Consider the following 22,370-nt stretch of genomic DNA (forward strand, 5'->3'; position numbering starts at 1 on the left):
TTCAAAATTATAGCAGTGAATGTAGAAGCAGCAGCTATTGTTAATCTACCACACCGTTCTATATTTTATATATGTATGTATATCTACCACACAATTGAAACAGTAGTACATCTGTAGTCATCAGACTAATAAAAAATATATATGCCAGAGAGAATATTAATTATTCATATGAAGAATTAAGAAATAAAATCATTAAATAAATCACAATAGTACTGATGGCACTAGAATGAGTTGATGTTTTCCGCTAAATATTGTGTACAATTGCCAACGTGTTTGAACACATATTAAAAAATAAATATTACAAGTTAAGTTCTCATGTATGTATGTAAGTATATATTCTTTTTTATTTATATATTATTAAATACAGTTCAGCTCATGATCTCTTCATTGTTTGCTTCTATCATAACTTCAACGTACTTTCCGTCTTTTTATATATCGTTTTTCTTTTTGAATAGCAATTACTTTTTTCCACCCTTTAATTTCCCAATAAAACAAAAATCTTGAAAAACAAAACTTAAACAACATAAAGCTAAAATTCCTTTTCTAATCGCTTGAAGTGTTTTCAGAATTTGTTGTTGTTGTTGGCGTTGACAATTTGCTGACTTCCTCAAGGAATTTTAAACGTCGTTTTCTCAGTTCACTAAGCTCGGCATTCTCGGGTTGTTCAGCTGTGATGTTTGTAGTTTTGTCATCAGTACTGATCTCAAATTCCGTCGTATGCACTGCGGATGAGGCCAATACTGGTGAAGCATCAGCACTGTGCGTAACACGGTACTCATGCTCTTCCCCACCTAAATCTTCAATTGTCACATCGCCATACTTTTGCAATGAAGGATGTGTAGAATTTTCTGTAAGAATTGTTGGTTTCGCTATTGCTTCAGCGTTACTGACGCGAGATGCATGCGACTGACTTTCAGCAAGCGCAGCAGCAGCAGCCGCTGATGTACTGGGTCCATCGTTTGTGTTATTAACAGTAGCATTGGTTGTGTTTTTCGAAGATGTTGCAGTTTCGGTTGGTAATGGTACTGTCGGTTGCAATCGTGCAGTAATTATTTGGTAGTTATTCATTAATATTCCTGCAGCATTTAACATCAGTTCAATGTTTCGTAGCAACTAAATTAAGTAGAAAGAGGGTTTGATAAAATTGCTTGTTAGGTCTTATGCAACTACATACCTTGATACGCTCCTCAACATTGCGGCGCTCATTTCCTTCTAATAATTTCAATTCTTCATCGCTCAAAGTACTTAGATCAGATGGCATAGGTGGTGGTGGTACAGCATATGGTGCAATAAATGGGAATGGAGGAGGCATCATGAATGGTGGAGCCAAAGGCAATGTTGGGAAATTTGGTGGTGCCGCTGTTGTTGGAACCGACGGCAAGCCACCAGGTATATTGGAACCGACATTGCCTACGCCAATATTTTCAAACAATCCAGGGATATTTGCAGCATTAGGTGGTGCTGCTCCATCAACCCGTGGTATGTCAGCACCGTTTGCCTGATTTGGTAATGGAGCAGCAGCAGCGGCAGCTGGACCAGCACCAGCAGCTGCTGCATCACCTTGTACTGCAGCTGCCCCACCAACTGCTTCGTCGGGTCTTGGAATCGCTGTAGAGTTGGCATTAGGCGTTCGTAATATATTTAGTCGACATGTTGGGCAGGTTTGCTGGCGTTGAAACCACGAACGTAAACATGTGGTGTGGAAAATATGACCGCAAGGCAATTTTTTTGAATGATTAACCATGTCTTCTCTGTGAAATAATTTTAACAAGTTGTTTTATTTCAATTAAACAATAATAATATTATATTACTCACCTGCATATTATACATATGTTATCTGAAAGTCGTAGTTCTTCAGGAGTTGCGTCGGGATAAAGTGTGTTCATATTTCGTATAGCACGTCTTGACATAATGACATCGCTCAATGCTTTCTTGAAATTTCTTATTGTAAAGAACATTGGGCGAAATACGAACATCGGTAATGCGTATATTTTGGCCATTATTACAACGAACAACACATAGAGTATTACTTTGATCATGCCAATTACCAATTCAGTGTAGAGCAAAAATACGGCTTTATTTTCCCATGGTACATCGGTTCTCATCTCAGCAGCATGTAGAACATATTTGATGGCTGTACTCGCAACAACAGTTAGCAATATTGCATATTCAAAGCCAAAAACTAACTGCACTGTTGGGCCACGAACTAGGGTCGAATTGTAGGCGTGCATAAGTAAGAAGTAATCCAAAACGCCCAATACTACGAGCAGACTTGCTACGCGTATATGAAATAGCCAACCCAATACAGGTGATCGCTCCATCTGCAAAACATGTATTTCTATAAAATTTTCTTGACATGAATATAACAATGTACAAAGATAATCTTCATTACCAATTTTCAAATATATTTCAATTATAAGACTGAAGGTATGAAAAACTTACAAAGTCAACGCGTTCTTCTGCCAACCAATGGAATGATTTGAGAAACAATAAAACTGTAAATAGTGCTACAAATCGCGGATTGAAGTCATCACGGAACACAGTAAACGCAAGACATGTTTCTGTCAGCGCATACCAAAACCGCTCTAGTAGATGTTCAAACTCAGCTGCTCGTAACGTACCCAGAAATATCTAAACAACATTGTTTAAAATTAATAATATTATAAAAATTAAGTCATATGTGTTACTAACCTTGCGCAATAACTTTCCAAACATGAAAACTATAACGAAAAATTGTATATAAATAACCTGTAAAAATAAAAAAATAGTAAACAACTATTCGTATTTTTGAAGAATTGCCATTTTTAGAATATAAATACACACATCTGTGTATACATGATACATACGGCCATAGATGCATTAGATTTGGTGATGTACACAACTGCAGGATAGAATTGCTTCTTCTGGTAGTAGGCGTTCCCGATGACGACGCTCGTCAACGCCAAACATATGGACGAAAGTAATATTTGCATGTTGTATTTGTTGTTAGCTCGCACAGCCAACAGGCTGATTGACTGCAGAAATATATTAATTTTGAATTATGCTCATAAAATTTTCAGCTCACTACAGTATAAAAAATCCCAAATGAAGCAGCCAACAACTACATTGAATAGGGAAACACCACACACGTCAAATACAAATAAATACAAAACCAGCAAACTGTCTGTACAAAATTTTGCAAAAGACTTGTAACTTTCGAAAAAAATTGCAAATACTAAAAGTATTACTTTTTTAATTTTCCGAAATCCGTAATTTACGTATTTTTTTAGTTTTTCGATGTTTTATAGAACAATCCTTTCCCGATATTTCATCGAGACACGTAGTTTTTTCCGCTTTTCGTTTTTCTTTCGTTTTGGAGTATATAGGAAATGTCAAATTCCAATTGGCTTTTTAAAGGTTGCCACTATCTGTATTTATTGGTGGATTTTCTATATGATTTTGGTGAATACAACTAACGATAATATACGCCATATACAGTTCAGCATCAGCTGTTTTGTTAGGTGAATTCCTAAGCCCATGACTTTCTTAAAGAGAGCTTTTAAATCCCCGTTATACATTTTTGACACTAAGTTAAGAAGGATTTTTAATATATATAATCTTTAAAATATATATAAACTTTCTGTTTTTAATATTTCACATGTGATTTTGAAAATGTTATATATCGCTGGTAGTATATTTTGGAAACCAAGTTAATGCAAACAATTTGAAATATATTCTGACTAAAATTGCCATGCATTCATATAAATAATGATTATCACTTAAATTGTATTCTAAATTAATCACGAATGATCGAATTTCTTAATGATATAATGCTTATATATATATACATGTTTGTGGTAATTTCTTTTACTTACACTTAGCAACTCTATTGAGGAATCAAAACGGACATAATTCACCTCACAACTGCCAAACATCGAATGACGTCTGTTTTCGAAAGAACTCGGCAAGTTTTTTGCAACGATTCCCGAAAAGTGTCGACTGATTTTTGTAAAACGACGCAAAGGGAATTTGTACTAAATAAAAGAATTTAAATTTAATTAATATACGGAAAAGAATATTCAGCAACAACGAAAGGTGTTAAACTTCGTGAAAAAATTGTTTAAACGAGTAATTTCTGATTGTAAAAAATTACGTGAAAATAGGAAAGGTAGTAAAGAAGGAAAAATCAAAGCGGAGCAGCAAAGAGTCTAGCAAGGAAGATCCTATTTCACCACAGTGGCTAAGTCGCCATTTTGTCTGCTGGCCGGCTGATTTTACTTGCGGGATATGGAAAATTGTCTAATTTTCCAAAAAAAATATCTTGATTGGAAGTTCTAGTTGAGAAGATCGAGTGGCAATTGTGGCAATTCCAAGGATAAGTGAGAATTGGGAATTGTTCAAAGTTACGGTAAAGAATTGTAAAGTGGTCAAATAATTGCAAAATCAAGACAAAGAGGAATTCGAGTGCAATTCAATGGTAATAGGGCGGATGCAAAAAATGGTGAGTTAGGAATGGAAGGAAGAAATAATATGATATTGCGAAAAAGAAGACATAACGACGGCGAAAAGAATGCATTCGAGAAAGACAGGAAAATTAGTAGATTACAGCTGTAGGGAGAGTGAGTGCGCGATAACGGACTGGCTTTGTGTGAAAGAAAATTGCAAAGATTCTCTGTGTTTGCTTTTGAATAGTCCGCTGTTGGGGAAAAATGAAAGAAAACAAACAAGATTATCAAAAGCATTAGCAAAAGTGTTGTAAACATAAACGAATATTGCATTTATACGAATTAGAAGTAAAAGGTAAATAGATAACAATTTTGTGCGAAGAAACGAGTAGTGATGAGTAAACAACGAAAAGTGCGCAGCTGAGACGAACATCGAAATGTGAAAAGGAAATAGGGATATAAAAATCAATAATCGATATGCAACTGAATTTTTTACATTGTGTTTATACATGCAAAATTTCTCTTACGACTTCTTTTGGAACTTAGATGAGTGCGTAATTCGAAGTAAAAATAAACCTATATCAATTAATAATTCTGTGATATATGTTAATATATAACGCATCTGACAAAATGACATACCGGTGCGTTATAATAAGGTGTCGTATAAAATAACTTCAAACCTATTGGTTATAAATAAAAAGTTGTGTGTATGCACAATAATATATTTTAACTTAGAAATGGTGAATAAATATTATATGTTAAAACATTAAATACATAGATGTAAAAAGAAATGACAAAAAAATTGAGATGAGGCTACATATAATTTTGTTTCGAATAAGTAGACTCAAACTTGCTATTGAATATTGAAAAGAACAATGTGATATAATATTACTATAAAGCTTAATAAATTTAAAATAAAGTATTGTAGTGTTTGAAGAACCAATATAGTGGAAAAATAAGCAATAACAATTAAATGAGAAATGTGAAACCAACTAACAAATTTTATTAGTATCGATTTTCCGTTTTTCTTGACTAATTCCATCTTTCTTTGCGGTTACATTTATATTCTTCGCAATTTACCAGATTTTGTAGTGATTTCTGTTACAATGTTTCTGATGAATTTCCTTTTGTTGGTTAACTTTATTTGCAGTAAATGGATTTTATGTATTGAATATGTAAATGACCGATAGTAACATCAGTAAACAATCTGTGTTTAATTAAAGGTCACGTAGGTAAAAGCGCAGCAACCTACTTATATTCAAATTAATTATAATCAATAATTAAAAATAAAGCAATAATTTGAGCAGCAAAGGAATAATTATTGCAGCAGCAATTAAAAGAAACCATCACAAAAAAGTTACAACGGCTAAAGCAACGAAGCACAAAATCAAAAGTTTGCTCCTGTGGATACGGCGGTGGCTGTAAAAGGTATTTAAAATCGTTAAAAGGTATTTAAATTCTACCAAAAATCAAGTTTTAGGCTATACATTTCAACTTACGAATATTACAAAAGAGTCAACAGTTTGATGCATAAAAATTAACGAATAAATATTTCAAATAGATTAGAGAAGTTGCATTTAATTGACAAAGTGCAGCAGTATTAGTGCCTCTCGTAACTACCACGAAAAAATGACGTTTGATACACGCGGTCGCCAGACAGGCGGGGGAGGTGGAAGTACCGGTAACGATAATTCCAATGTGGGTACGGCAAATACAAATAGCAATTTAAATAGTAATAGTGGCACAACCCTTGGGAATACTACTGGTGGTGGCAGTGGCGGAGGTGTGAACAATGGCACCGCAGAACAACCTACACCTTCTGCAGTTAATCCGGACGCAAATGCACTGTGTGGAGAGGCAACCACCAATAACGCTGTTGTGGACAACATGTAAGTTCCTATTACCGTAAGATTCTTTCGATTTTTATTATCTGATTTATACATTATTAGAGGGCTTTATAAATATTTTCCTTTGACTTTAGTGACCACATTGTTTACGTTATTTTTAACATGTATTTAAACGACAAAAATGCAATCAAGAACAATTGAACATTTTTTTACGATACTACTCGATTCTCGCATATTATTGCCTGAAGCCTTGCAACATTTTAAACATTTATTTTTACTATTATTAATTTTGTATGCATGTTTTTTTTTATTAAAAAAAATTTGGAATATTTATTTTTTACATACTTATTTGAGTAAATATTAAATTATTTCGCGTCTTATCATAGCATAAATCAACAAATACATACAATGACGAAGAAATTTAAATGTTAGGCAATAAAAACGTACAATACACAACTATTTATACATATCAAATGTATGAGTCATATAATATGCTTAAAATATACCTAATCTTTGTTCTCACTTTCATGAAATTACAATTTTTCAAGCTATTGCAACAAAATATATTAATAAATTTTTCTTTTTTGATTATAAGAACGCCCGAAAAACTGATTTCATCGTTTCCTACGTTAAAATTGCGTTCATTAACACAAAAGATCTCAAATCCACGTTGGGTAGTACCGGTACTGCCCGAACAGGAGTTGGAAGTATTGCTTAACGCAGCAATTGCGCTTACAGCTGCAGGTATGTACAATTTTTTAAGTCAAATAAAAAAAAAATAAAATACAAACCTCAAGGAATTTATGAATTTTTTTATTTTATGTTTCAGGTGTGGATCATGATTGCGAACCATGCGTTGAATTCTATCGCAATGCGCTTACTACTTCCTTTTCGAAAATCCTTACCGACGAGGCGGTTAATTCATGGAAATACAATATTCATCATTGCATTTTATTGTCCTGCGGCAAGTTACTACATTTAATTGCCATACATATGCCGCGTGATAATCCCTATTTATTGGATTTGCTAGCAATGGTATTTGATCCGGAGAATAAGTTTAACACATTTAACGCAGCACGTCAACCCAGCTGCTTTGCTGCACCAGAATTCCTTTGGGGCGTATTAGACGCTAATAAAATGTTTGCCAAACCACCACCCGAGCCTAAAAATCCACGTGGCTGGCTTGTTGATTTAATCAATCGTTTCGGTCAGTTAGGTGGTTTCGACAATCTGCTGGAACGTTTTAATTGTGGTTTGCAGTTGTTAAAAAAGAATCAAGAGCAAAGTGGACTCGAGTCGTCGGGATCCGGCCTGGATTTAAGTAGCAAGACCAGCAAATCGTCGCAGGCGTCCGACGATAGTCAGGATAATAAATTAACACTGGCTTTGATATTTAGTTTACTACGTCCATTCGGACAGTGCAGTGAACTACTAACACCTGCTACTATTGCCAAATACTTTATGCCAATTTGGAATGTGGTACTGGACCTATTAGATAGTTTCTCCGATGATGAATTGAAACGCGAAGCGAAACCAGAGGGACGAAACGACTACATTAACGGCATTGTTAAGTCGGCACGTTTGTTGGCAAGTCGTTTGCCAGGACAGGAGGATTTGATACGAGATCTGGAAATGTTTCGGTTGAAAATGATACTACGTCTATTACAAGTATCTAGTTTCAATGGCAAAATGAATGCACTAAACGAAATAAACAAGGTGCTTAGCTCCGTTTCATATTATTCACATCGCACGCAGCAATTACAACACTGTTTGCCCGACGATGAAATGGACTGGTTGACGGCGGAACGAATGGCTGTGAGTAACAAATTTTTATATTTAAAAGGAGTTAATATTTTATTGGTAGAAAAAAAAAAAAGTTGTGTTTTAAAATTATAGTTTCGTGTACAAATTTTTTTTCATAATTAAATAACAAAAGTTAGTTCATGTTTTTAATTTTAACTTACACTTTTACGAAAATATTATGTAGAAAATTTATAAAATTTTTTTCACATCTCAACAGAACTGGATTAAGGACTCTGATGTACTGGGCATTGTTCTGAAAGATTCACTGCATCAACCGCAATATGTGGAGAAGTTGGAGAAGATCATACGCTTTCTGATTAAAGAGCATGCATTGACGCTCGAGGATTTAGATGCAGTTTGGCGTGCACAAGCGGGTAAACATGAGGCGATTGTTAAGAATGTGCACGATCTTTTGGCGAAATTGGCTTGGGATTTTACACCCGAACAACTGGATCATCTGTTCGAATCCTTTCAGGTAGAAAATATAATAAGTTGAATGTATAAATTGGATACAAAAGAATAACAATTTCTCTTATTTCCATCTTCCAACTCATTAACAGACCAGCATGACAAACGCTAATAAGCGTCAACGTGAGCGACTGCTCGAATTGATCAGACGCCTAGCCGAAGACGATAAAAATGGGGTAATGGCACAAAAAGTTTTGAAACTTTTTTGGACGCTGGCACATAGTCAGGAAATACAACCAGATGTATTGGATCAAGCTTTAGTGGCACATGTGAAAATCTTAGACTACAGCTGTTCGCAGGAGCGTGACGCGCAAAAAATAGTTTGGTTGGATAAATGTGTACAAGAATTGAAGAGTGGTGATATTTGGGTGTTGCCCGCCTTACGTTTAATACGTGAAATCTGCTGCCTATATGATTCTTTGCCCAGTCATGCACCGCGTACACAGCAAACACTTAATCGTCAACAAGTTATCGAGCGTTTGCAAAACGACTATACTCTGGTGATTCTGGTGACGAATAGTTTAACAACGTATATGGATAAAATACGCACGATGATCGCTGAGATACCGAATGTGGAGCCGAGTACATTATGTATCGATGGAAGATATCCGCATAATATGCAAATACAAGAGCGCTTAGATTTTCTGAAGTTTTTGCTGAAGGATGGACAGTTGTGGTTATGTGCCGAACAGGTGAGTAATAAGATTATGAAGATTGTGATGAAAGAGTTAGCAAAGTCAAATGATGGCAAACCAATATGTATGTATGTATGTGATTGGCGTTGCAACCGTTTAGCCGGTTATAGCCGAATCGACGATAGTGCGCCACCTCTCTCTCTCCTTCGCAGTTCGGCGCCAGTTGGAGATCCCAAGTGTAACCAGGTCGCTCTCCACCTGGTCCCTCCAACGGAGTGGAGGCCTTCCCCTTCCTCGGCTTCCTCCGGCGGGTACTGCATCGAACACTTTCAGGGCTGGAGTGTTTTCGTCCATTCTGACAACATGACCTAGCCAGCGTAGCCGCTGTCTTTTTATTTGCTGAACTATGTCAATGTCGTCGTATAACTCGTACAGCTCATCGTTCCATCGTCTGCGGTATTCGCCGTTGCCAATGTTCTGAGGACCATAAATCTTGCCCAAAATTTTCCTCTCGAAAACTCCTAGTGTCGTCTCATCTGATGTTGACATCGTCCAAGCTTCTGCACCGTAAAGCAGGACGGGAATGATAAGCGACTTGTAGAGCTTGATTTTGGTTCGTCGAGAGAGGACTTTACTGTTCAATTGCTGTTCAATTGCTATCTACGACCTCGAAGTTATGACTGTCAACAGTGACGTGGGAGCCAAGACGCGAATGCGCCGACTGTTTGCTTGATGACAGGAGATATTTCGTCTTGTCCTCATTCATCTCCAGACCCATTCGCTTCGCCTCCTTATCCATGCGGGAAAAAGCAGAACAAACGGTATCAATATCATCGGCGTACGCCAGGAGCTGTACACTCTTGTAGAAGATTGTACCTTCTCGGTTTAGCTCTGCAGCTCTTATAATTTTTTCCAGCATCAGGTTAAAGAAGTCGCACGATAGTGAGTCACCTTGTCTGAAACCTCGTTTGGTATCGAACGGCTCGGAGAGGTTCTTCCCAATCATGACGGAGCTTTTGGTGTTGCTCAACGTCAATTTACACAGCCGTATTAGTTTTGCGGGGATACCAAATTCAGACATCGCGGCGTAAAGGCAGCTCCTTTTCGTGCTGTCGAAAGCAGCTTTAAAATCGACAAAAAGGTGGTGTGTGTCGATCCTCTTTTCACGGGTCTTCTCCAAAATTTGGCGCATGGTGAATATCTGGTCAGTTGTCGATTTTCCAGGTCTAAAGCCACACTGATAAGGTCCAATCAGTTTGTTGACGGTGGGCTTTAGTTTTTCACACAGTACGCTCGATAGAACCTTGTATGCGATATTTAGGAGGCTGATCCCACAGTAGTTGGCGCAGATTGTGGGATCTCCCTTTTTATGGATTGGGCAGAGCACACTGAGATTCCAATCGTCAGGCATGCTTTCTTCCGACCATATTCTGCAAAGAAGCTGATGCATGCACCTTATCAGTTCTTCGCCGCCGTATTTGAATAGTTCTGCCGGTAATCTATCGGCCCCCGCTGTTTTGTTGTTCTTCAAGCGGGAAATTGCTATTCGAATTTCTTCATGGTCGGGTAATGGAACATCTGTTCCATCGTCATCGATTGGGGGATCGGGTTCGCCATCTCCTGGTGTTGTACTCTCACTGCCATTCAGCAGGTCGGATAAGTCTTCCCTCCATAATCCCAGTATGCCCTGGACATCGGTTACCAGATTACCACCTTGGTCTCTACATGAGGATGCTCTGGTCTTGAAACCTTCGTTAAGTCGCTTCATTTTTTCATAAAATTTTCGAGCATTCCCTCTGTCTGCCAGCTTCTCAAGCTCTTCGTACTCACGCATTTCGGCCTCTTTCTTTTTTTGTCTGCAGATGCGTCTCGCTTCCCTCTTCAGCTCTCGGTATCAATATATATATACATATATACAATTGACAAACTTGACTTTTCTGGATGACCCACGCAACAACTTAACTTGATAAGCTTTTTTAAAGTAATTTCTACACTAGTCGGTTTATCATTTTCCGCCAAAAATGTTATAATTGTTTGAATCATGCCCTTGGTCTTATACCTCAATCTAAATCTATTAGCAATTAGCCCAATCTAAGTTTTTATATCAGTTAATTTTAAAGCGTAAAATAATTTTAATAAATTTACTAAATTGTGTATTTATCTCTCTTACAGGCTAAGCAAATATGGCACTGCCTGGCCGTGAATGCAGTATTTCCAAGTGATCGTGAAGAATGTTTTCGTTGGTTTGGTAAATTAATGGGCGAAGAACCCGATCTGGATCCAGGCATAAATAAAGACTTCTTCGAAAACAACATTTTACAACTCGATCCGCAATTGTTAACGGAGAGTGGCATAAAATGTTTCGAACGCTTCTTCAAAGCGGTCAACTCCAAAGAGGATAAATTGAAAGCAATACATCGCGGTTATATACTTGACAATGAGGATCTCATTGGCAAGGATTATTTGTGGCGTGTAATAACCACAGGTGGTGAAGAAATCGCCAATAAGGCTATTGATCTGCTTAAAGAGGTTTCAACAGCGCTGGGGCCGCGCTTACAGGAGAGTATTTGTGATTTTCATGAAATGTTCATTGCCGAATGCTGTGAACGACTACGTACACATTATAGTAATATAATTATTTTGGGTAAAACGATCGGCAGTAACAGTTCAAATGATCCTAGTCAAGCCGATGCCGATTCGAAGGATATAAAGGATCGTTTTATTGAAGCTGAGAAAATGTGCCGTATTATCAAAGTATTGCAAGAGTATATAAAAGAATGTGATCGTTCATTTAATGGCGATCGCTATCTATTGCCTCTCAGTCGGGTGACACGCGGCAAGAATACTAGTCTCTATATACGCTTTCAAAATCCCGGCCGGCCCATTGATGACATCGAAGTGACGACACACAGTAACGAAACGGTCGCCTCATTCAAACGCAATTTATTGAAACGCATTAAAGGCAGTTCGCCAGCCAACATTAAAGTCGATTTATTTTACAATAATGGTGAACTTATTGAGATTAGCGATGAGATCAATCCACTGTATCAGTATGCCATACGCGATAAAATGATACTCACAGCAAAGTTGACACCAGTCGGTCCAGGGCTGGCTAGTAGCCCCGATTCGTCGAGCGATTCCAGCACCGGCTCACCGCCACGACCCTGTCCCGACATGCAACGCGTCGAGTCGGAGAGCACGTTGCCCGGTGTGATCATCGCACAGAATTACAAATATACCGAGTTTTTTCTGAAGCTCTACCAACTGGGCAGCGATTTGGATCATGGCCGTTTGCGTGAGAGCGCGAAATCGTTGTTGCATTTGTTGCCGTGCGATTGGCACACCGTAAAGATGCTGCAAACCATGTGCCGCGTACAAGGTCAGCTGCAGGGCGGCGTTAGCGACGTTGTTAGTGCTGCAGTGACGGTAGAAGCGGGCATTGGCACCAGCGCCATACCAAGTGGCGTTGTTAAAGAAGAAGAGGCTGAAACGGTGGGCGTAGGCAATGGCAGCGTTATTGTGCAAAATACAACCACCTTTGATGGTGATCAGGTAATAAAGGAATTTCGGAAAAATTTACATTTTATTTACAATAAAATATTATTTTGTATAGATTAATCTGCAGGAATGCACGCCTGAGATGCTATTTCTGCATGGCTCACCCGCGCAGGTGCTATACAATTTGGGCGTTTTGAATGGTCTGCTGATACCGGCTTTAGATCCCTACGGCGAGGCGGCAATGCAAGTACAATCGGCCTGGCTACATTCGGGCTGTGCACATTTCATATTGGAGTTGTTAACCAAAAACAATTTCTTACCCAATGCCGATATGCATACCAAACGTGCGGCATTTCACTGTGTGCTACACCTGGCACGATTGTTCCTCTACACTGTGGGCTATGTGCTGTCGCGAGTCGGCGACGAGCCGATGTTACGTGACTTCGATGTAGGCGCACGTTCACAAGTTGAAATACTTAAGCAAATACTGAATTCGATACCGAACAACTCGGAAAGCACCATGCGCGCCATCTCCACAAAATTGGCTGAAAATTTAGCCGCGGAAATGCTTTCCGCCAGCGCCGAAGGAGAACGCTGTCGCATATTATTCAGCTCGACACTGCAGTGGTCCTGCCCAGATATAGCTACCATTAAGGCTGTCATCCAATTGGCTTGGTCATCATCGTGTGGCAATCTGCAAGCGTTGGGTAATAAAAATGACTTTGCTAATGACATCACAATGCCGGATGCCCAGGATTTTGCCATGTGTAAAGAGGCTCTCGAAGTGCTAACCATTTCATTGGTACTTAATCCGAGCGCTAACGAAGCGTTAAACAACGATCCCATTTGGCCGAAATTCATTACATCGCTTATATTGAAGAATCCATCGCGTCACGTGCGTCAGATAGCCGCCGATCAGTTGTTCCTTTCGTGCACTTACTGTGCCGGCGATCGACGACCATTCGCTTATATGGTTAATCTGCTGGTGAATTCACTAAAAACGCTAGTGCCACAATACGAGGCAACATGTGCCGATTTCTTTCAACTGCTCTGTCGCACACTCTCATATGGCAGTGTGTGCAATTGGCCGCTCAACATTGGTGATGGCTTGCTAACCGAGGAGATCAATTGGTTGCAGAAGATACGTGAAAATGTTATACATACCGGTGACATACAAGTACATGAAGATCTATTGGAGGGTCATTTGTGTTTGGCCAAAGAGTTGATGTTCTTCTTGTCGCCAGAGACAAAGTCCCAACTTACCGAACTGATCGACGAGATTATTGACATTTTCCTCTTTCCGGCTTCACGTGAATACCTGCACTTACGTAAGTTCAACAAATTGCAAAATCCAACATCACCGCCACCCGTTTGCCGTAGTCCCCACACCATAGCGGCGGCTTGCGATTTCTTGATAGCACTTTGCCAGAATTGTGTTCCTAATATGAAATTGCTGACCAATACGCTGATCGATTTCGTATGTACCGATACGGACCCGTTGCGTGAGTGGGACTTTCTGCCGCCGGTTGGTCCACGACCCGTTAAAGGTTTTTGTGGTTTGAAGAATGCCGGCGCCACGTGCTACATGAATTCAGTGTTACAACAATTGTATATGGTGCCATCCATACGTGTCGGCATATTGAAGGCCGACGGTGCTTCTACAATTGAGAATGAAGATTTCAGCGGCGAAACAGATGTGGCTAGTATAAATAGTGCGCTGTTTTCCAGTCCCGGTAACGGTGAAGATAATGGCAGCGGTACTGATGTGCGAAAGAACTATCATGTAGTCATATTGAAATATGTGCAGGCGATATTTGCCCATCTGGGTCACAGTTCGTTGCAGTATTATGTGCCACGCGGCTTGTGGGCATATTTTAAGTGAGTTGCACGAAACTGGCTTGTGTAGTTATATATACTATATACTCATACTGCATACTGTTTTTAGGTTACAAGGTGAACCCGTTAACTTACGCGAACAACAAGATGCAGTTGAATTCTTTATGTCGCTCTTCGAGAGTCTGGATGAAGGTCTCAAGGCATTGGGCCATACGCAATTGATGAATGCCACATTGGGTGGCTCGTTTAGCGATCAGAAGATTTGCCAGGAATGCCCACATCGCTATTCCAAGGAGGAGCCGTTCAGTGTGTTCAGTGTGGATATACGAAATCATAGCTCATTAACAGAATCGCTTGAGCAGTATGTCAAAGGTGAACTGTTAGAGGGCGCTGATGCATACCATTGTGATAAATGTGATAAAAAAGTAAGTGCAATATAACAAAAACATAACTATCTGGCTAAAAAGGTTTCGGATTTTTGTGATATTGATTAATATTCTCAAAACTTATTTCATTTAAATGCCCACATTATACTCAATTTCTCTCATATCTTTTATATTTCAGGTAGTTACAATTAAGCGGTTGTGTGTGAAAAAACTTCCGCCTGTGTTAGCAATTCAATTAAAACGTTTCGAATACGATTACGAGCGCGTTTGCGCCATTAAATTTAATGATTACTTTGAGTTCCCACGTGTTCTTGATATGGAACCGTATACAGGTGGGTGAAAATCACACGAATTCGAGTGAACACGGCAATCAGTTCATTTATTTAATGAAAACAACACTGTTGTTGTCGAGTTTCCTAATCAAATTAACCAAAAAACAACCGTATTATACCTTTCTTTCAGTTTCGGGCTTAGCCAAATTGGAGGGTGAAGTCATTGAGGTGGGCGATAATTGCCAATCGAATGGCGAAACAACAAAATATGAGTTGAGTGGCATTGTGGTACATAGCGGACAGGCCTCCGGTGGCCATTACTTTAGTTACATACTTTCTAAGTAAGTTGCACCATATAGCATGTTGAGAATATTATTGACATAACATTAATTACTCTTAAACATTATATTTTGTTAGAAATCCCTCCACTGGCAAGGAACAATGGTATAAATTCGACGATGGCGAAGTGAGTGAATGTAAAATGCACGAGGATGAAGAACTGAAAGCGCAATGCTTCGGTGGTGATTACATGGGCGAAATATACGATAACAATTTGAAGCGCATGCAATACCGGCGACAGAAGCGTTGGTGGAATGCATATATGCTCTTCTATACACGTTGCGATCAAAAACCCATACAATTCGAACCCTGTGTAGAGCAATTGTCATTGGCCGAAAGTCGTAATTTCGTTTTACCGCTGCCAAAGCCAATCGAACGTAGCGTGCGGTGAGTGCATAATGCCTGATGTGAAACATAAAGACTGATTTTTATTTATTTTAATTCTGTACCTATTTTTACAGTCACCAAAATGTACGATTTCTGCACTCGAAGAGTATTTTCTCGGTGGAATTCTTTAATTTTATTAAGAAATTAGTTAGTTGTAGTATACCATCAACACGTCCGGACAAAATGGTATGACAATTTGCTATTATGTGGTTTTGATATGTATAATTACTTTCTATATTTACGGACACAGACACCAGCTGCTGAGGAGCTTTCATTGCTAGGCGTTCAACTAGCATCGCAATTCTTATTTCACACCGGTTTTCGAACGAAAAAATCGCTGCGAGGACCAGTTATCGAGTGGTATGTTGGCTTAGTATACTATTTATGTACATAGATCTAACGTTTTTAGTTGATAAACAAATTATTGCTTACATCGATTTTAGAAATTTCAAATTATACTTATGTTCGATTTGCTTACGCTTTTCAGGTACGACACATTGTCACATCACATACGGTTTTCTTCGCTTGTGCGCAAATGGTTCGCCGCCAATGCTCTACTCAATCCATCATCCCGTTTGGGTGAATATATATTGATGGCACCTTCGCCGGAAGTGCGAACTGTATTTGTCAAATTGGTGGTTTTCTTCTGTCACTTTGCCATAGCCGACGAGCCGCTGGCTGGCTATGAAGGCAGCAATTTGTGTGAACAGATTTTAGTAAGCGTTTTGGATTTGTTGAAGTGTGAAGCCGTCGATTATGGCAAACATTTGCCGCATTACTTTAGTCTGTTTAGTATGTATGTGGGCTTGGGCATACCAGAGAAGCAGCAATTATTGAAGGTACGAGAAGAGTGACAAATTGTTTTGTTATTTTTTAAATTTTTCTCGTCTATTTGATATATTGTTGTGAATTTGTATATAATATGTATTGTATATATTTTGTACATATGATATATGTTAATGGCGTTTTTAGTAAAATAATATATTTTTAATATTAATTGACTAGTTATTTATAAAACATTTTTTTTAATATATCTATACTTTTTTCCTAAAATATATATTTTTTTTAAATATACATAAAATCTTTGTTAAATTAATATTTTTTTAATAGTATTATTATTATTATTATTTTTTAATTTTAAAATTTTTTTTTAATATTATTATAATTTTTCAATACTATTATTATATATTTTAATAATATTATTAGTTTTTTAATATTATTATTATTTTTTAATTCAATTACAGTTGAATGTGCCGTTCATATTCATGCAAGTCGCTTTGGACGAGGGTCCCGGTCCATCGATAAAATATCAATATCCCGAACTGAACAAACTGCATCAGGTGGTTTCGCAGTTAATACGTTGCAGCGATATTTCTGATAAATGCCAGAATTCGAATCAAAATGCACAACCACTTGAGAATCCATTTAAGGATTCAAATATTAGGCGTGAAGAATTGGTGCCATTATCTCCAGAATGTGCTGACATTCTATTCAATCGAACGGGGTAAGACACGACTTTAGTATAACTTTTGAAATTCTCAATACTCATCTTTCTCCGTACATATAGCTATATTAAGAAACTTATAGAGGACACAGCTGTTGGTGAGGAAGGCATAAAATTGCTGCAGTATTGCAGCTGGGAGAATCCACATTTCTCACGTGCTGTGTTAACCGAACTGTTGTGGCAATGCGGTTTCGCCTATTGTCACGATATGCGTCATCATACCGAATTATTGTTGCATATATTGCTAATCGAAGATTCGTGGCAAAATCATCGTATACATAATGCACTCAACGGTGTGGCGGAGGAGCGTGAAGGCCTGCTGGAGACGATACAGCGCACAAAGACGCATTACCAAAAGCGCGCATACCAAATAATCAAATGCCTTACACAACTATTCCACAAATCGCAAGTGGCCCTACAGATGCTTAATTCGAATGCCAGTATTGCACGACATTGGACCATGGCAGTGGAATGGTTGCAAGATGAATTGGAGCGACAACGTAGCTGCCAATACAATTCGTACTCATGGTCACCACCGGCCCAGAGCAATGACAACACAAACGGCTATATGCTGGAACGTTCACAATCTGCTAAGAATACGTGCACTATGGCGTATGAGTTATGCCCCGAAGAGGTACACTAACAACACTAGCAACACCACAACTACAACTAACTGAAATTTATGCATTTTTATCAATGTTTACATGTTTACAGGAACAAGAGGAGACCAATGAGTCGGACATAGAGCCGACCGATGAGTCACAGCGACAGCAGCAGCAACAACAACAGCAGCAGCAACAAATTACACAGACGCTGCAAGCACCCGTTGCGGGTGATACGTTAACAAGTGATACAGTAGTACCCGCTAGTCCAGCACACAAACCGTTTATGGTGGGACCGGTGAATAGCAGCAGTACTGCTGGTTATTGGACTGCTACGAATTCATTTGCGGCTGATAGTCATACAACAACAACTACAACTACAGCCACCACTAGTAGTGGTGGTGTATTGACTGCGATAAATAGCACGGAACAACAACAGCAACAACAACAAGCTAACACAGATGCAAACATAAACGGTTTGACATCCAGTGTGAAACAGCTGACGCTATCCCCAAAAACGGTAATTCCCCCCTAAAAGTCGACAGTAGCATTTCTAATGTACTCGTACACTCCTAAGCATACCAGAGCAGCGGGTAAATGAGTTTTTCAAGCATACTACTAGCGTATTAGTTTTGTTTGTGTTTTATCCGTACGAATATCGTTATCGTTATTATTATTATTATTACTATTATTGTTTTGTTTACACAGTTGAAGTTTTAAAATTTTATACTTTTTTGTTTCATATGCTTTGGGTATTAAATTGTATAGATGTGTATAGGAAATGTTAGTATACTCGTATAAGTATTTTGAGGTTAGAATTTATCCTTACATGTGTTTTCAGTTGTTTCTACTAAGACCTGTACGACACAAGTAGGTTGTAGAATACGCATACATATGTATATATATAATGTTAGGAATGCTAATTAATGTAAATTAGTTGGCTAACCTAAAACGGCAATCCAAAGAAATTATTAATAAACACAACTAAATTACTTAAAATTAATATTTTTACTAACGAAACAAAAAATAAAAAGTCTTTCTAAAAAATTAAAATAATTAAAAATTAAAAATAAATTGGCGTGGGCCATATTTAAAGTATTATTTTATAAACTTTTTTAACTTTTCTAAAAAATTTTTTTTTGCAAATATTTTGCCTCAAAGTAAAACTAATTTTATATAAATAAATTGTGTAAAACAAACGCATACCTGATATACATATATACATATATATTTATGCATAAGTTGTGTAAGACATGTTTCTGCTGTTAACCAATCTCTAATAACACCTTTAATCCATGATAGCGTTTAATAACTACATTCTACTAATTTAACCAAGTTAAGTTTTGAATGTTAAGTGTTGAAAAATAAACAACAATTAGTTCTTAACAAAAGTATCTTGATTAATATTTGAAATTTATACCTTACATTAATGCATTTTGCCATTTTGGAACAAACTCATCTGATCTTAATTGTTTTGGCCGTTCTATTCTTATATTCCATCTCGACGTTTACGTTAAAAATGACACAAATTTGAACAACAACACGCATACAAATACATACATATACACACAAAACTATTTCTCTTTCGCCCTATGTATTGATATATATTTACATATATGTACAATATATATATATATATATATATATATATATATATATATATATGCCTCATTAGCGTACCTTGGGAATTAGTAAACATCACCAACAGCAGCTACAACAACATCAACAACAACAACACCATCAGCTACAACAACAACAACAACAACAGCAACGTGGTAACAGTTCAAGCCGTTTAGTATAATTTACATTAGCGCAATGTTAGTTGAACTTAAATTCTCTTTTTCGCTTTGTATGCAAATCAACTGTAACAAGATAACCAATAATCACAGGGGCAATCACTCTCACCCACACACATAACTACATATGTACAACACATACATACGTGCACACACTCACACGCCTGTCTGTTTAGCATTTGAAGATGTGTTGTTAATTAATAATAATATTCACTATCATGCGACATTATTCAGCATTATTTGTGTATTGCAGCGTGTATTGTTGTGTATTGTTTTCACTGCATTCACCCACTGCATTGCTGCGTTTGCTTTTGATCACACACAAATGCAGATAAACACGTAAAAGCGTTTATTTATAGATTTTGCAAAATTGTTTACGCTATTTTACAGCTTTATTGCTAATAAATTCGTTTTTGTTGTGTAAATGTTGTGCTCAAATCCATTCAAATGTCGCGATTAGTTGGTGTTTTTGTGTTCGAAGAGTGCTTCATCAGATCAACCCTCGCTATTTATATAAAGTATTTGATTATTATTATTTTTTTATTTAATTTTAGTTTGATTATATCTCACATTTTATATAAAAAAGTACAAAAAATGTATTTCCTTATTTATTCTGTATTGTACCATTATTATTATTTAAATATGTTTTACAATTACTTTCATTTTTATAGTCAAGATTAAATGATTATTATTTTTTAGTTTAATGAATATTATTTTTTTAATTTAATTTAATAATTAATTGAATTTGATAATTAATTTGAACACTAGAACTTTCTAAGGATGCTAAATTATACGGTAAATGTATGTATGTATGTATATATATTCACATTTACATACAAAAGCGTTTGAAAATAGCACCTCTGACCCCTGGACATACACACACTCACGCTTGACGCAAACACCACTAATACATATGTATGTATGTACACAAACACACATACACCGTTTCACTGCTTTCTATTCACCGTGTCCCTTAGCTTTTGTTTGAACTAGCTGATTGTGCCAGCCGTTTGCGCCCTGTGTTCCTGTGTTGTGAACTTGAGCTTAGGCTTAGATTTTCTTAGGTTGCAAAAACGTTTGATGCTTGATTACGAATTAATATTGTAAATGCTTTGATTTAACTATTTCGTTGCAAAATGATTTTTGTAATTATTTGGCTGTGTTGTAAAAACAAAAAATTATCAAAAATTAAATTTTATTCGAAATTTTGTTAACAATATATTTACAAATATTTCATATGTACTATTTTGTTAATTTCTCTCCTTCTCATTTTACATACGCCTGCGCGGCTGCTTCATGATGACAACCACTACAACCATATTGCTGCTTCTTTAATTTTTCATTAATTGTTAATACGAACACACAGTCCACCAGCGGCGGCATTGGTGAGACGACAACGACTACAGTGACGACGACGATGATGACTGGCCAAGACATCGAAAACCCCAAACACGCAGCGCTGACAGCACAGCAGCAGCAGACAATGGCAATAATGTCGCCTGCATTCATACAACTACAACAACATCAATCACAACCAACGGCTGTAGTTCCATTAGCTGCACTAACGGCAGCCACATCAACAAATACCACAACAACAACAACGATTTCAATCAGTTTGCCTGTAAATACAATAATTGCAACAGCAACAACCACAACACCGGCTACAGCCTGCATTGCACCAACAACAAGCACACTAATCAACACACTCACAGCAGTAGCAGCAACAAAAGCAACAACCAAATTGGAGAATGGCGATAATATAACAGCAGCAGCAGCAACAACAACAACAACAGCACTCAATGAACAACAATCGATAACGTAGATGAAGTTTTAAAATACATAAAAGAAATGGCACACACACATACACACATGCAATAAATGCAACAACACAACAAATATTAATAATAAATGAAAGGAGCAGAAATGGAAAAATATACGTAAAACGTGCGTTTTTCAACGTTTAAGAAACAAATACAAACACACTTACATATATACAAACACAAGCATATAGAATGAAGGAAAGGCGAAATGAAAGCGAAGCAAAGCAAACAAACACAAAACAAAGATGCAAATATTATTAATTTAATTTATTCATTATGATAATAAAATAAATACAAAATATTGCAAATAATAAAACCAAATGCTAATCAAAATGTTGGAGTGGACTGTGGAGAAAGTGGTGATGATAGAGAGAGAGAGAAAAGAAGAATGAGTGTGGGATAGTTAGTAGAAGAGGAAGGCAAATGGGATATAGCATAGTAAGCGAGAGGAAAATTTGCGGATGTGACTTGGGGAGCAACTGAAAATGGTGCAGCGCCTAAAAGCAGGCTACAAAATTTGCAAGGTTAGCAAACTACTTACTCCTACTACACATACACATTAGTTAGCGGCGTATTCTAGCATGTAGTTAATCTTTTGGCGCATACTGGGATGCACGAAGTACACTACAGAGTCGCTTAAAGTCGGCGCAAGTTACAACGGAGAAGAGTCTTAGTCAGGCTTTTTAAAACGACACACAACACACACTAGTTATAAACTACATAATTAAGCTATTCATACGAAATAATTAGCAA

At 37.4% G+C, this 22,370-nt stretch overlaps 2 protein-coding genes and 1 long non-coding RNA gene across 12 annotated transcripts; 1 reads left to right on the forward strand and 2 right to left on the reverse strand.

The window, feature by feature from the left end:
• Positions 1–310: 310 nt before the first annotated feature.
• On the reverse strand, positions 311–3,877 carry LOC105217780 (E3 ubiquitin-protein ligase HRD1). 3 transcript variants are annotated; one of them, XM_011192962.3, is made up of 7 exons: positions 3,855–3,877; positions 2,847–3,014; positions 2,692–2,748; positions 2,443–2,631; positions 1,816–2,321; positions 1,175–1,751; positions 311–1,113 (listed from the first exon to the last, which is right to left on the reverse strand). In XM_011192962.3, exons 2-7 carry the CDS (start codon positions 2,970–2,972, stop codon positions 544–546), a joined length of 2,025 nt encoding a protein of 674 aa, XP_011191264.2. In that variant the 5' UTR covers positions 2,973–3,014; positions 3,855–3,877; the 3' UTR covers positions 311–543. The 3 variants fall into 3 exon arrangements, with proteins under 3 accessions (XP_011191264.2, XP_054092166.1, XP_054092165.1); XM_054236191.1 differs by lacking the exon at positions 3,855–3,877 and adding an exon at positions 3,228–3,382; XM_054236190.1 differs by lacking the exon at positions 3,855–3,877 and adding an exon at positions 3,228–3,375 and having other exon boundaries at positions 2,847–3,100.
• Positions 3,878–3,947: 70 nt separating this feature from the next.
• Positions 3,948–22,370, forward strand: LOC105217779 (probable ubiquitin carboxyl-terminal hydrolase FAF). Of its 8 annotated transcripts, none has more exons than XM_011192959.3 (21): positions 3,948–4,480; positions 5,575–5,852; positions 5,986–6,313; positions 6,867–7,015; positions 7,101–8,086; positions 8,292–8,549; positions 8,635–9,234; positions 11,350–12,729; positions 12,791–14,553; positions 14,621–14,936; positions 15,076–15,229; positions 15,360–15,510; positions 15,587–15,895; positions 15,970–16,081; positions 16,146–16,255; positions 16,383–16,734; positions 17,140–17,399; positions 17,463–18,033; positions 18,114–18,521; positions 19,677–19,818; positions 21,164–21,399. In XM_011192959.3, the coding sequence occupies exons 3-20, from the start codon at positions 6,054–6,056 to the stop codon at positions 19,800–19,802; spliced, it is 8,265 nt and encodes a 2,754-aa protein (XP_011191261.2). In that variant the 5' UTR covers positions 3,948–4,480; positions 5,575–5,852; positions 5,986–6,053; the 3' UTR covers positions 19,803–19,818; positions 21,164–21,399. The 8 variants fall into 8 exon arrangements, 6 of the variants coding, with proteins under 6 accessions (XP_011191261.2, XP_011191262.2, XP_054092125.1 ...); XM_011192960.3 differs by having other exon boundaries at positions 19,677–19,776; XR_852012.3 differs by lacking the exon at positions 19,677–19,818 and having other exon boundaries at positions 18,114–18,594.
• LOC128919809 (uncharacterized) lies at positions 20,158–21,157 on the reverse strand. Its single transcript, XR_008469943.1, has 2 exons — positions 21,024–21,157; positions 20,158–20,954 (listed from the first exon to the last, which is right to left on the reverse strand). It is a non-coding gene; the product is annotated as an uncharacterized LOC128919809 (long non-coding RNA).

The sequence above is a fragment of the Zeugodacus cucurbitae genome, chromosome 2 (genome assembly GCF_028554725.1).
Source record: "Zeugodacus cucurbitae isolate PBARC_wt_2022May chromosome 2, idZeuCucr1.2, whole genome shotgun sequence".
In the NCBI taxonomy this organism is placed as follows: domain Eukaryota; kingdom Metazoa; phylum Arthropoda; class Insecta; order Diptera; family Tephritidae; genus Zeugodacus; species Zeugodacus cucurbitae.